The sequence below is a fragment of the Halichoeres trimaculatus genome, unplaced genomic scaffold (genome assembly GCF_033239565.1).
Source record: "Halichoeres trimaculatus isolate MK-OKI-2021-1 unplaced genomic scaffold, fHalTri1.1 fHalTri1_scaffold_20, whole genome shotgun sequence".
NCBI lineage: Eukaryota > Metazoa > Chordata > Actinopteri > Labriformes > Labridae > Halichoeres > Halichoeres trimaculatus.
Window position 1 is genome coordinate 24,052,380 of NW_027437198.1, and position 15,030 is coordinate 24,067,409.

A 15,030-nucleotide genomic window follows, 5' to 3' on the forward strand; every position below is an offset into this window, starting at 1 on the left:
TATTTACAAGATTCTTATTTGGTTACACAGATTATACCTCTAAAACTCTCCTAAACTCCAAGAAACCGCACCAAGAGGTGATTTGAATCCTCCACTCTCTCACACAAACGCCGCCCACTCCTCCCTCTCTCTCCTTACAAAGCACTCAGTCATTACCGTAATGCATGTAGTATCACCAGAAAGCCCCGTTTCACAGCTTTCAGGGGCACTGTGAATGATTCAAATTGCACAAAGTAGCAAAGAGTTAGGGTAATTTGAAATGCACTTACGCAGCGGTGTCACCGGTGATCCCCGTGGTTACCCTAAGATCCCCAATTGAGGGACTTCAAGGTCGCTCTGCAACAAAAGGCATAAAACTAAACACTCTTTGTGTATGAATGTGGTGAACGTAGCCATATTGCATATCGGATTAAACAGGAGAAACTCAGCTACAAACATCGTCAACCATACACTACATCAAATATGGTCATAGTCTCCACGTCATCATCCCATTTGTTCCTGATGCAGTCATGAAGCCGGTCATTGGTGGCCATATTGGATATGACGCAGGCTTTGAGCTTCCTTTCTGTCAGCAATAGGTCACCTATTAGTCACATAAAGTGTGTGCTAATGGCAAAAATAGCTTTTCAGACCCAAGCTATTTTTTGAACCAGGCTGTAAATATGTTTTTAATGCCATAAAAGTTTGTTGTTTTTTGCCTTGGTGCGTACCAGGTTTTCAATCTTTCTACAGCCAGCCTCATGAGGATTTTCAATGAATAGCAACTTTTTGCACTTCCACTTAGGCTTGAATGTTACCCCTTGACTTCAACCAAACTTTTCTTTGAGTAATACTTTAGTTATTACTCTAAGCCAGTGAGATAAATTGAACCGACACCTCTGAACAAATTTCACAAGTGTACCTTTTATTATGACACCAGAATGATTCAAATTGACCTTGTAGATGCAGAGATGTACTCTTTTCAATTTGTGTTTTCCTGTTTTTCTAGCAGAGACCTAAAAAGAAGCCAGGGCTTAAAGCACAAGTGTCAAACCCAAGGCCCGCCCGATGTATTAAGTGGCCCACAAGAACTTAAAAGGTCTGATTATCTTATGATAGATAAGTCAAAGCGGTGCACTGACTATAAACTACCTTTCCCATAATACTAATACTAATGATGCGTTCTATTTGTACTTGAAACTGGGAAGTGGGAATTACGTCATCTCCGTCAAAAAAACAAAAGTCACCAAAACTTGCCATAACAGAAGAGTTTCCTCATAGAAATAATGAATGATAAGATGTATACAACTGATTTATTGCGACTAACACTAGTCAGAAATTCTAAAAAAAAAAAAACAGAATATAAATGGAGTTAAATTACTGTTTACCCCTGAAGTTGAAATTTCCTACTGGGAACTCTGGGGTGGTGTGGCTGCCCTGACTTCCCAGTCAAAAATGCCGACCAGGCGGGCGTTCCAGTTAGGCGTTCCGAATACAAATGGAACGCACCATAAGTGAAGGCATCCTGCCTCTAGATGGCAGTGTTTTTACATCAGTGCCATTTTCCGAACTAGTGGAATTGAGAAATAAAACAAGCTACGTCTACATTTTATCACCAAACATCGAGCTAAGTACACCAAAGTGAGGCAAAACTGCAAATCACAGCAGGATGTGTTCGAGAAAGCCACAACCAACAACAACAACGCAACAAAGCTAGCCTATTGTGGCTAAAGAAATCGCCTGCACTGCAAAGTCTTTTTCAGAGGGTGCAGTTTTGAAGCATTCCATTAATTTTAAATCACATTTATTTACATTTAGCTACATTTTATACTGTCTTACAGTTATATCTGTCCCTATGAGGGACACCAAAACAACAAACATTGTCTACCACAGCACAACAAAGAAACAAGCTAAGATCTACAAGCATCTGTGTAAGCATTAGATGAAGTTTGGACGCTTTATGTTTTTTTGTACCAGTTTTAATCCTCGTGCCTCTTTGGTTTTGAGAGCTACAGACCTCAGTAGATTAGTCAGCTCTGTACACTGACGTCCTAACTTTGAATACTGAGCTAAAGCCATTTAGATTAACACATTGGCTGTATGAAACCACACACAGAACAACAGCTCCCAGGAAGTGAAGCTAAAACTGTGAGAGCTCCCCCTAGTGACTGGCTGCTGTTGCAACCACAAGCCCCGCCTCCTGTTTGATAAATAAAGGAACATGGGAGAAAGTCAGATGATATTAAAGTGGTATTTGTGCAAATTTTGTTTGAGTTTTATAATCCATTAGACTCAAAGTAACAAATTGGAAATTCTTTGAGGCATTTGTTGCATGAGTTGATGTTGTTTACATTTTTGGTCTCCGTCCACGTAGATTCACAGACAGTGGGCTGGCAAATGATTTTCAAACAGATCTGACTCTGCAGCTGAGAGAGGAGAGGAGAAGAGAGGAGAGTGAGCTCCGTCTGTTTTTCTCGGCTCCACACAAACCTCCACATCGGTGCGCGCAGCAGTCTCACACTGCACTGGAGCCGCGCGGCACAGCAGCGGCGGCAGACAAACAGAGGGGGGCGAAGGACAGCACGAGTTAGCTCAGAGAGACACAGGCGCTCTCGTCAGTGACGGGCTCACCGGCTGCACGGACAGAGCTGTGGCGCAGGAGGAGGAGGAGGAGGAGGAGGTGCGACGGGGAGGACGAGCCGCTTGAAAACCGGAGCTCAACAGAGGAGCCAAACGCGAGAGACTGCGAGAGCGGGGAGGAGGGGGAGAAAAGCGGCAAGAGATCACTTAGGGGAGAGAAGTCATTCGGAGCAGGGGGAGAGAAGGAGCACACTGGATGCAGCTGACAAGGACACAGAGGGAAGAAAGCGCCGAAAGAAGCCGTCCCTGACGAGGGAGCGGAGTGAAGGAGTGCGTGCTTAAAGTGGAAAAGAAGAAGAAGAGGAGGAGGAGAGGCAGCCTGACAGGAGGTCGCGCTTACGGGGGCTTGACTGACACAAGAACGAAGAGGAGGAGGAGGAGCATGAGGGCAAGTTGATGGATTTGATTTGGGGAGAGTATTTTTAGAAGGAGGAGCAGAGACATGAGGGGAATATTGAGATTAGAGATGCCATCTCCTTTCAGAGGGGGAGAAAAAAACTAGGGAGAAAAGGACCCAGAAGAGATGATAACAGTGGCAGGAGCAAGGAGGGAGCGATGCTGAGATCAGAGTGTGACAGAAAAGATTATCTGTGGTTTGGTTTCCCCACAGGAAACCGCTGTGAGTGTGTGTCCCTGACTTTGCATGAGTGCCTCCTTCACCATGTGAGAGTCTGCTGTAGCATGTTTGAGGAGCAGGTTCGCTACAATATGAAGCTACCCCGTGGTTACCCGCAGGACTCGATGACACTGGTGAGAGCCAAGTGTGTGAGGAGAGACGAGGAAAGGAGCCGTGACATCACCAGAAAGTAAAAGCATCAAAAGTGCAACCGTGTAGGAGGAGGAGGACGGAGAACAAATAAGCATGAGGGACTTTTTGTAAATTCAATTAAAGCTTGTACTTAATAGTGACAAGAAACTGATTGCTGCCTCTGGCTGCTGAATGCCTCTGCAAGCCAGTGAAGCCAAGAAAACACACACACACACGTAACTCAGAAGAGGAGAAACCACAGTGCTGGAACAAGGCAACCAACCGCACCACACCAACCAATTCCCTCCGCTGTCGTCTCATTATTTTAATTACCTTCTCCTCCTTCATTTGTGTTCTTTTTTGTTCTCTCTGCTTAGCCCTTGGTATTTTGTATTCCATCCTCCTCTCTCCTTCTCCCTGCCCCTCCCTCCTCCTTTTGCCTTCGCTTCTCTCTGTCTCATCCTGTCTTGTTCACTGTCACACTAACTGCAGTCGATGCTGGAGTCACTCATGTAGAAGCCACCTTGCTTGGAGCACATTTGCCTAGCTGATTTATTTTTTCCTTCTTCATCCCCTACTGAGTTGGATGATCGGACGCCTCTCAGGTCAAAGGACCAGGAAGAGATGACCAACAAGTAGCTGCTGCTGAGTCCATCAGAGAGCTGCTCCGCCAGGAAGAGACAACTCCACAACACGCAGATTTGTTCCAGGGTGTTTGGAGCGTGTGCATGGGTTGTCAATATTTGTGAGGCCAGGCACATATCCAGGTGTGGATTACAGTAGTGGATTTATCCTGGAGCTACATGTGGGCCCCAGCCCCTAAGGCCTGGCTGGGAAATGAAGCCTTTCCCGCGGCTTTAGGAGCGCTGTGGGCAGCTATGGCCCTGGAGGGGCGCTGTCTCCGGCGGGGATCCCCGGCAATGATCAGGAGGGGTCGTCAGCGGCATGCTGCTAAGCAAACTCTCGCTCGGGTCACTTCAACTCTTCTGTCAAGGACGCGCCTGCACGGCCTGAGGCATGTGTGCGTCCCTGGTGGCTCTGTGGGCCGCAGGGCTTTCTGGCTACTGGCCCTCTGCACCTCCCTGGGGCTGCTTTTATCCTGGTCGTCAAACCGCTTACTCCACTGGCTTTCCTTCCCCACATACACACGGGTCCACACTGAGTGGGCCAAAGAACTCCCTTTTCCCGCAGTCACAATCTGCAACAACAATCCCATCCGCCTTTACAAGCTCACCAAGAGCGACCTGTACTTCGCGGGCCACTGGCTGGGCCTGCTGCTAGCCAACCGGACAGTGACGCCTCTGGTTTTTGACTTGCTACAAGAGGACCGTCAGGCCTGGTTCAGGAAGCTGTCGGACTTCAGACTCTTTCTGCCTCCCAGAAACTTTGAGGGGACCAGCCTGGAGTTTATGGATAGACTGAGCCACCAGCTGGACGACATGCTGCTCTCCTGCAAGTACAGAGGAGAACCATGCGGGGCTCACAACTTCTCGTCTGTAAGTCCAACTTCTGTGCTGTTTTTGAGTCGTTTGTTGTAGACGTTGTCTTTCTTTTTATAATTTTACATTAACTGCAAAGTAATGGTTGCATACGCCATGCACAGCACACACAACCTTGCATTAAATAGCATCCTAGCTGCAGGAACTTCCTGTCGCACAGTTTCCTGCTTTAGCTAATGGGCTGCTGCACAAGATAATTAAACCACCTTGTTAATTGAATTCTCTGCTAGAAACGCGATGTACAAAAATTAATGCTGGGTCAAGAAATTCATTAAGGAATGAAAGCATGAAAATGTTCATTGGTAGCAGCAGTGTTCAGGTGGAATGGGTTATGTATGAGCTTGGGTATGAAAAAGTTTCTCCTCACATCGCTGTGCGGCCCCCTGAGAAGTTTGCTGCCTCTGTGTCTGATCACTCACATGTCTGTCTTCATTTCTGTGTGGGTGGCTGTGGGAGTGGGGATTTGTTCACCCCCTCTTCTTTTACGCTCCCTTGGCTCGTTTGAACCATGGCAGATGTTTTCTCTGCGGTAATGCTTGAACAGTTTTTTTTTTTAACTTTTCTTCTTTTGTCATTTCACTTCTGTTCTTTTTGATGTTCTTTCAGTGGCCTCAGAGTCGGAGGCTGAGTGAAAAAGAAATGAGAAATGGCAGATGAATACCTGTGTTGCAAAGGTTGTGTGGGTTGGTTGGTTTTTCACTCTTTTGATCCGAGTGATTTGCTACTGTACATTTTGCTGCCCTCTCTTCCCGTGCTTGAAAGTCATTTTCATGGGCCTGGAATTTTTCAATTTGTTATTCTCAGACTTTTTAACCCTTTACATACTAGCATACTAGCATTGGTTGCTGGGTAGCAAAACAGCACACATAAACATGACTTGTAAACCTTCCTGAGAGTGACATTAATCATCAAGAAGCGCTAAAGCACTGATGCTAATCCTTATATCTGTTTAAGACTAGCAGGTTAAAACTACATTTGCTGCTATTAGCATAACATTGGGCATTGCACGGTACAGTTTCAGATGTTTTTGGTTTTTGGAGCCAAGCCCAAGTGGATGATTGAACAACTGCACTTTTTATTTTGCACTTTTGACACTTTATTAATTTCTGAGTTCCTATTTTGTTGCCTTTATAATTGGAAAGTGTCTTGGGGTCAGTTTGCTCTTCCTCTCTGATGATGTACTTCCCGTCATCTTAACAGAACTCCTCTCCATTATGGCACCAGATCAGATGGTTTTTAAGTCAGTAAGTCAACTCACACTTGATCCACTACGTTGCAGTCTGGCTGCTTCCCTGCTCCGGCAGGTTGCAGCAGATACACTTGATATTTTTGCAGTGTACCAGACCTGTTTCACATCAATTCAGTGCAGGGCAATTTTAGACAGGAAGCGGTGCATGGAAACTACCTGAAAAGAGCCAGTGATTTTTTAAAATAAAACTTTGTCCAAACCAGATGGTATTTATCTTGACCACAGCAACAAACCAACATAAGTGGAGTGGAGCCAGACCAGGAGTCAATAGGTTTGAGGTTTTTACCCAAAGGGTGTGTAAAGGGATTCATTGTTTTTGGAACCAACCTTAAGTGGACAATTATGAAACTGCACTTTTTTTTTTGCTCGGGGTCAGTTTGCTCATCTTACCTGTGGTTAATACCTACTTCCTGTCATCTAAACACCACTTACAGCCCAGATATGTGTCAACTCTGGCTCCTTTCCATCACAGCACTGAATTAGATAGGCTTCCATTCAAGTCAAGGTGTTAAACCACACTGGATTCACTTCATTGCAGGCCAGCTGCTTCCCTGCTCCGGCAGGTTGCAGCAGATACACAACCGTCCTGTTTTTGCATTGGGCCAGACCTGGGACACATCAATTTACTGATAGGCAGATTGAGACCAAGGGGCAACATCCGGTTAGTAAAAATGAAGCATATGCGGAAGTGCTAAAAGTCGCTGTTCATCGAGAATGCACTTGAGGCTGGCTGCTGAAAGACCGGATGTCACGTACACATCCAGACATAAAACAGACTTTTACGGCATTAGAAAGCATACTTACAGCCTGGTTTGATAAACAGCTTGGGTCTTAAACCCTGAGTACAATGAGTACATTTTTTTCGAACTTGGCAATTTAGAAGTTATTAGGATTGTTTGATTGTCCAATCAGTGAAGGTCACGTGACCGTCAGGTACCCTGTCGCTGTTCGAAAGGAAACTCACAGCTGGGGTCATTGCAAATGTGGCTGTGCCTGGGGATTGGCGTCATTCCACGGTTTCAGGGAAAGACGAGTGACATCGCAGAGGCTAGGTCCATGATTTACATAGTCCATAATTGCAACAGGAAGTCGTGCACTAAAACCACCCTATAAGAGCCAGTGACTTTCATAAATAAAAGAAACCGTGATCGAACTACATGGTATTTATCTTGACTACAACAACAAACCGACCTAATGAGCGGAGCCAGACCAGGAGCCAACTGGGTTGAGGTTTTACAGCCCAACATGAACCATTAATTCATGCAGCTGGTGTGATTTGACAGATGAGAGTCAGACCGTATAGATGCATCAGGTATATTCCACTCATTGGATGCAACCAGAACAAGCTGATCTATTTTAATGACCCAGCATTGGAAATTATAGCACTAAAAACATTAAAACACTACATTGTCTAAAATGTTCTTTTCTTTTATTTATAACATCAAAGAGCACAAAATAAAAATACTTCACTGGCTTCCTTTTTTGTTTCAAATTGAGGTTTTCCTAACAAGCTCTTAAATGTCAGAGACATTAATAAGGGCATTCTCCAAAGCTGAAAACACAATCTCTTGATTGCCACTTGGACTTGATTACAAAGCTGAAAAAGCAGCGACTGAAACAAGCTTATGAGTGGTCCCTTCATCACACTCAATCCAGAGTATTAAGTGGTTTATTTATTTCTCTGTGAGTCCATGGTCAGTAGTTATTATGATTTCATCCCATGATTCAATCACAATGAATGATTTTCACGAGTCTCTCCCGCTCTGCTGATGCTGATACTGATGTTTTCAGGCTCATTGTTTTTTGCCTGTCAGAAACAAGACAAGGTGCATTAACCTCCTGCCATGCGAAATGAAGAGCGTAATCAGAGCCAGTCACTCACGTCAGGATGAATTAACAATATTTTGAGGCAACAGCATGCATAATAGTTTTAGAGAGTGGTATGAGTGGAATTCAGATGTCAAACAAGCATGGCGTGGTTATGGAGGTACGTTAATGTGTCTGCTTTTCTAACGTGGTGTTTACAGCTCAGGTTTGTAGTATGGGACATGTAGGAGGCAGCGTGTAAGGGCTGTACTGTGTATTGATACAGATGTGAGTGCAGTAGGAATGCTTCAAGCTGCTAAGGATGACTGAAGTTGTCGAAGAATGTGATATTTAATGACAAAACCAGTACTTAGTAGTGCTTGTGAATGTAAAATCCTGACCTAAAACGAGCTGTTTGGATTTGGGGGTTTGCCGATGTCAGTGATTCCCTTTTTTGACCAATCAGGAGCAAGTCTGACCTGATTGGTCCACAGGAGAAGATACCCCTGAACCCCCTCCCTGCCCACTCCCCTCCCCGCTGCTGGAGAGAAGTTGAAGAGCCATCACTGCTCTGTTTTTGGCTGTAGACGGCCACATAGTTCCATGCACAAGCTTCCCATCTCAGAAGAAGACAAGACTAAGTGGCTAGAGTTCATTTATCAAGGAAATGTTCCAGCTACACTCAGTAAAACTTTGCATGTGTGCGCTAGTCACTTCACGGCCGACTGCTTTTCCAACTTCGGACAGTACAACAGAGGGCTAGCGAATAGACTGGTCCTGAATCCAGGCGCATTACCAACCATCCTCCAACAAACCTGGGACCCTGGAAATGTGAGTATTTTAAATGCTGTGTGCTGTGGAGCAGATGGAAGAGCTTTTCCTCAGTGTCCCCCCTGTCTCTGTGTTAGCTTCAGGATGCTAACTTTAGCTGCAGTTAGCCTGTTGTTTTAGCTTATAATGTTACGGCAAACAAGCTTTGCTGTTTTCTAAACATTGTGCACTCGGAGCTCGTGGCGCCGCTCTCACTGACGTGGAAGAGCGGGGCGGTATCAGCGATGGCTCATTTACATATGAAGGTCACGCCCACTAAATCAGAGCGTTCTGAACAGAGGGGCTATGAGAGCCTGGAAACAATGCTGCTGTGCTACCATTTCATGAAGACATCAATGATCAATATTAAACTGCAGGAAAGGAGCAGAATGTGAGGCCTTTAAAAAAAAACTCACCAGAGGGGTCTGAAAAATTACTACACTTGGCAACAAAGTCTCTTAGTAGGCAACACCCAGTCGCGGTTTTATCCTCCACTTTCTTACCGCCATCATCAGAGCTCACACTGAATCTAAAGTGCTATGTAAGAGCAGAACGACACAGCGCCACAGGTACACCCTCTAACTCTGTCTTCTCTGCCCGTCATGTAAACAACACACACACACTCCCCCACTGTATCCTGCTGTACTTTCCAGTTGCGCATACCTATGATTGGAGCAACATACTTGCTCCAAACTAAGTTGTAAAACGAAGAAAAAAGACAAATACAAACTGAACAAAGTGAGGGAAATCAAACAGTTCGGATTCTTTTCATAGATCGTTCCATCCCTAATCCCTATGCATTATTTTTCATGGGTCTCTGAATTTGAATTCAAGCCAAATGGTCCAAGGCAGGTTTTAATGGGAAAGGTTTACTTCAGATGTTATTCCTCAGTAGGTCTTTTTTCTAAAGCCAGATCCTCAGCACCTGATCCGGTCTCATTTTAAATGTTGTTTGTTGTTTACTTGCGGGTCAGTTCAATGCCTGCTCGATTTGCGCCACCACTGCACTCCTCTACCCCAAATTAAGCACAGTGTGTTGGATATAATCACGGTTTCACTTTGCAGATAGCCACAAAGATTCCCCTGCCTTGCTCCTTCCTCATCTCACTCTCCCTCAAAGGGGGTCTGATGCCGTTAACGGGCCCTCAGTGAGTTTGCTAATCTCATTAGCCGGCTGCTGCGAGTCAGCAAAGACTCCCCGAGGCCTATTCATTATCACTGCATTTAGAGCACTGTCATTCTGAGACCAAAAAGGATGCTGCAACCAGATTAAACCTGGGAATGGGGATCACACGCACGCAAACCTGCAAGTACACAAACACCGTACATCCCGTCTGTTGCTTGTGAACAGATCTGTGTACCTGCGCCCTGATTGTCTTGCAGAATGTGTGCGAAATCCAATAGTAATGGAGGCTGGGTATTACAGGCTTAAGAGTACAGAGGACGCTTTGAAGTGCAGAGCAGCGGGTGGTTTGCTAAGAAGGGAGCAGAAAGGTAAAACCAGAGGTGAAGAGCGAGGGAAAACTTCTAGGCGGGAATATGTATGTGTGCCATAACTCTGGCTAACCTCTTGCAGCAGCCGTAGGATCTCATGTCTTGCCTCTAATGTATCATACCAAATGGGAACTAGTAGCAGGCGGGCTAATCAATAAATCTTTTAGCTGCTTGCTGTACTTTATTGTGGTCCATTTTGCTCCAGCATCTCCGATACTGATACACTTTCCCAGCTTCCCTGCGGCTCGGCCAAATTTAGCAACAAGGTATCACAGACCTGGAGTAATCCGCTAAAGGCCAAGCACACCGTTTCAACCATCCACAATAAAAAATAAGTGATACCTTATCATTCTCCAGCTAGCTAAGCCTCTTTCAGTGGATACACATCTCCACCAACCCCAAGCCCCACAGAGGACTAGATAACTGTGCCTGTGATGACAAATTAAACAGAGCTCTGAGTTGGAGAGCGCTGCCTAATCACACTCCAGGCAGGGAGGAAAAAAAGGAGGTGAACCTCCGCCTGGCCGCTGTAATGTATCAACTTCATCTCAGGAGAAATCTCATAAAAACAGAGCCACGGTAACCCTGCGCCATGCTCACACGTGTTTGAGAATTATGAATTATTTGGGGGCAATACGGCTTGTCAGACTTTGTGTTATTAATGATTTCTCCTCTGTTTTATTTAAGCTGCTGTAATCATTTTCTATAGCACCGATTCATCACACGAGGAAGTCGCTTGTAGGAGCAGGATTAAGTTGAAAAAGCAGCCGTTTGAAGCTTTAAGTGTCTTTGCTAAATCTTCTTCTTCAGTCTTCAGCTGTATAGACCAGACTCCCCTCAGGACAGGAGTAAATACACGACGACTATTCATAAAGTGGCCAGAATCGTGACTTCAAATGAAAGCGTTTCACCGCTCTGTGCTCACCGCGTGCATAAATATGCAACTGGAGGAGCTTGTCGCATCAACTTATGAGGCGGTTAAATATTCCTGCTGTGTCTGCAGCCTGTTTTTCTGCTGCCTGGAAATCTCTTTATATGTGTTAAAGCGTGTGCAGGTTGTTTTTTCTTAATAGTTTGACATTCAGCTAAAAAAAATTGATAAAAGAAAGTTTAATAAGTTTCCACAAGAGCTGGGTTCAGAATATAAATGTTCCGATAATTATTCTCTTAATTCTTTGTGCAGATGTGTCAGTGGGGTTTTTAATTTCCCCTTTTCTTCTCGGGTTTTATCTTTTCTTCCCGCACATGACAAATTAAACAGCCCCGTGTTGACACTGGGTTATCGTCAGACGGAGCGATGTTGGCTGTACCTGCGCCGCGGTGTCACTCAGTCTCATCTTTCCACGCTGACAGGCGGCCTTTCGCCGAGCAGCAAAGAGAAGCTTAGTAATGTGATTCTGCAAAGGTTAGAGGATTATTAGGGGCCACTCTGGGCTCCACAGGATGTGTTTATGGAACATGTTTCAGGGCATACAGAAATACATGCACATACATTTGCATTGTTCAGCAAGTGGAGGTTCCTATCTTGTTGAGTGATTCTATAATTAGGGGAACATTTCAGGTATATGAAAAAGTTTGTTTCATATTCTATTTGAGAGCAAATGAAACAACTTGAATGTACTTAATTTATCAATTGGTAAGCTTTAATGAATTTTTAGAATATTTAAGTAACAAAAAAAAATTGGAGCATAGTTTTGTCAACTGTGTTATAGACAAAGTTGCCACTATTTTTCCAACAAAAACCCATATAATACTGAATTTAGAGTTATTCAACATTTCTGTGTCAGACGAAGTTCCCTAGAAATGTCCCTCATCATTTATCACAGTTTAGACAAATTGTAAAGAAATTATGGTGCAAAAATCACATGTAATACAGTTGACATTTTCTCAATTTTTTGGCCCTTGTGCTAACGGCAGACCTTGAACATGGCACCACCTGACCTCCATCACCTCATATTTCTGTGCATTTTCTTCAAAGTTTTTTTTTTTTTTTTCATCTTTTGTGAAAACACCAGAAAATGTTAGTAACAGAGGTTGACGATCAGTTAAACCGCACCATGTACAGACAATGGCTGTTTTCCAAACCACCTACTACACTAGCAGTGCCTACTATTTTGGCTGAAATTCAGTCTATAGTAGTCAGTATGCAAAAACTTGCAAAATCTGCAGTATGCTAAAAATCCCCAGATGTCCTACTGATCCAAGAAAATTTCTCAACATGCAACAGACCAGTCTACCTGGCGTACTGTTTCCCACAATGCACAACGCTAATGCTGTTTGTCAATGCGGGTGGCAGATTTTGGTGAAGTACCGCCATCCCTCCATTACTGGAATGAGTCGGCATTACAACTACAATACAACAACACTAACATTAGATGGTCTGTGAGATAGAAGTGAAGTGATGCAAAGAAACATCAGTAAATCTTGTCAGTTCACCTTTTTAAACCATAGGTGGAGTACATAGAAGTGTTTTTTTTTCCATCAGCTGTAAAAACTGAAAATCCCTTTCAGATTTATTTTCAGTAGACGATAAAACTTTTGGTGTGAGATTAGAAATTAAGTATGATGATTCCGCTATGTAATGGTCAAAATAAAAATAAAATAAAATAAAAAATAAAATAAAATAAAAAAAATTAAAAAAATTAAAATAACTAAAATGCTGAGATCTGCCAATAGATTGTTTTGTACATTTACAATAAAGTAAAAAAAAAAAAAAAAAACATCATCTGTATTTCGCTTCTAAAACTGAAAACCAGAGTAGTAAATGATAAATCAGACCCAACAGAACAGTCATACGACACACTACATGCAAAAGCAGTAGGTAGTATGTAGTGCCTACTACATACTCCATTCCATGTAGTGTGTTGCAGGCGGTTTGGGAAATAACCAATCATTTTGATGAAATATTGATGTGGAGGAGTTAAAATATGCAAAACATTCTTTATGGCTCCCACCAAAAAGGATGGGAATACAATTGATTTAAGTCATGTGACTTTGGAGAAACCCATTGTTGATTCATAGGGTTTTTTAATGGGTAACACGGTTGACGCTAATTTCTCGGACACGCGTAAAATGAATTATTTTATCCATATAAATTATCGAAATATGTAACACCTTTGTCGTGTTTTGATGATTATTTTAAACAAATAACACTGAAAATAATATTCACAATCATGTGTTCCAGTGTTAATTTTAAAGTCGGAAAGCACAAAAACTGCAAATTCTACCACATGATTTGTACTTTTTTAGCTAAATAAATTATGGAACCCGTTTACTTTCTGCATTAAATAAATGTAAAGTATCACCCAAGTGACCCACTCTAAAATTTGTCATTGCTTGAAGTTGATATTTAGTACACTTCATAAGTATATCCCATGGACATGAAATGTACCCCTAATTATAGAGTCACTCTTCTACCATATTCTTAGCAACACCTTTTATATCTCTTCTGCAGGGCTAATTACTCGCAGTATTATTGTCAGCGCCTTGGGTAAAGTAAAGCACGCTCCGCCTGTTGACATCCTCTCTCTGAGGTTCCACATCAACCATATAAACGCAATCAAGAGAAAGACAAAGGCTTATTAACGAGAAGCCCCTCCACAAAGCCTGGTCAATCACCGCTGAGCCTGAAGGGCCAGCTGAGTGAGTTTTAAGCACATCCTGGTATTAATGCGGGTCTCTTCTCCTCTCGTTTGTCATTGACCTTTTCAGGGGGATTCTGTACAGCAAGACCATAAGCTATTGATCTGCTGTGAAATAAACAAAAGTGGGAGTCAGGTGTAAGCTGCAGAAATCTCATTAACACAGGTGGCCCTGCGCACGCCGTGCTCTGCACCCATAATCCAATTTCCCTCTTCAGGACAAATGGCTCGAGTGCTTTCATGAGCTCCAACTTCCAGCCTGTATTAGAAACCATAACAGCGCTGTTTCTCCATATAAATGGCCACGAAAGCTCGGCGCTGGTCAATGATGTGCAACAGCCTCTCGATGCTGTTTAAGAGCAAGCCATAGGCCAAAGCAGAGTCAGTGTAATCTCTGTGTGCAATGCAAGCCTTGAATACAGATGGAAAGATTAAAAATGATTAGTATTCATAAGGTCACGCCGATGCATGAAACGCAAGACTTGTAAAAGGTTAGCGTTTGAAAAATAAAGCTAATAGATGCCGCCGTCTCCTGAGTATGAGACGAGCTGGAGCTGTTTCCAAACACCTCATGAGGTGCATGCTGAAATTAAAGCCTCATGTTTATGTGTGTATGTTTCCACATGTGTGTGTGTGTCAGAGAAAAATCTTCCTGTGTGTGTAGACAATGAGAAACGTGATGACAGATGACAGGGCCTGTGATTGCAGCGTTTGAAAAGCGAGTGTGTGTGGCTCTTTTGACCTTACGCCTCATCATTCACTGAGTTTCCTCTCTCCTCATCTCCTCCTGCACACACACACACACACACACACACAAACACACACACACATATATATATGTTTGGTCCTTAAGATATGCATCTTCTATTCGCCCACGATTCAAATCTATATCTCAGAACCTTCCGGGTGGAAAACACCCACCCACTGCTCTGTCTCTGCGTTGTATTTATGTGTTGGTGCACAAGGGCAAGTATGTAAATGGCAACACACACGCACACACACACACACACAATAAGACGCTGCTTTATTACAACAAACAAACATTTACACCATCTTAATCTAAAGGTTTCCCTGCAGTTGCATCAACAATTCCTCGACACAGAGTCGACCTCAACTTATGTTTAAGTCTTCACAAACGTTCGCTGTATTGCAGAGTCGGTGAAT

The 15,030-nt window shown here is 43.5% G+C and overlaps 1 protein-coding gene across 4 annotated transcripts in view; it reads left to right on the forward strand.

Moving 5' to 3' along the window:
* asic2 (acid-sensing (proton-gated) ion channel 2) overlaps positions 1–15,030 on the forward strand; it is a 519,192-nt gene that overhangs the window by 345,246 nt on the left and 158,916 nt on the right. The window contains exon 1 of one of the 4 annotated variants that reach the window (XM_074696174.1): positions 2,385–4,863. The exons of the other annotated variants lie outside the window; for them this stretch is intronic. Coding sequence (XP_074552275.1) covers positions 4,171–4,863 — 693 coding nt within the window. The 5' untranslated portion in view covers positions 2,385–4,170. Of the gene's footprint in view, positions 1–2,384; positions 4,864–15,030 lie in introns of those variants that run through there. 4 annotated transcript variants of the gene reach the window in all.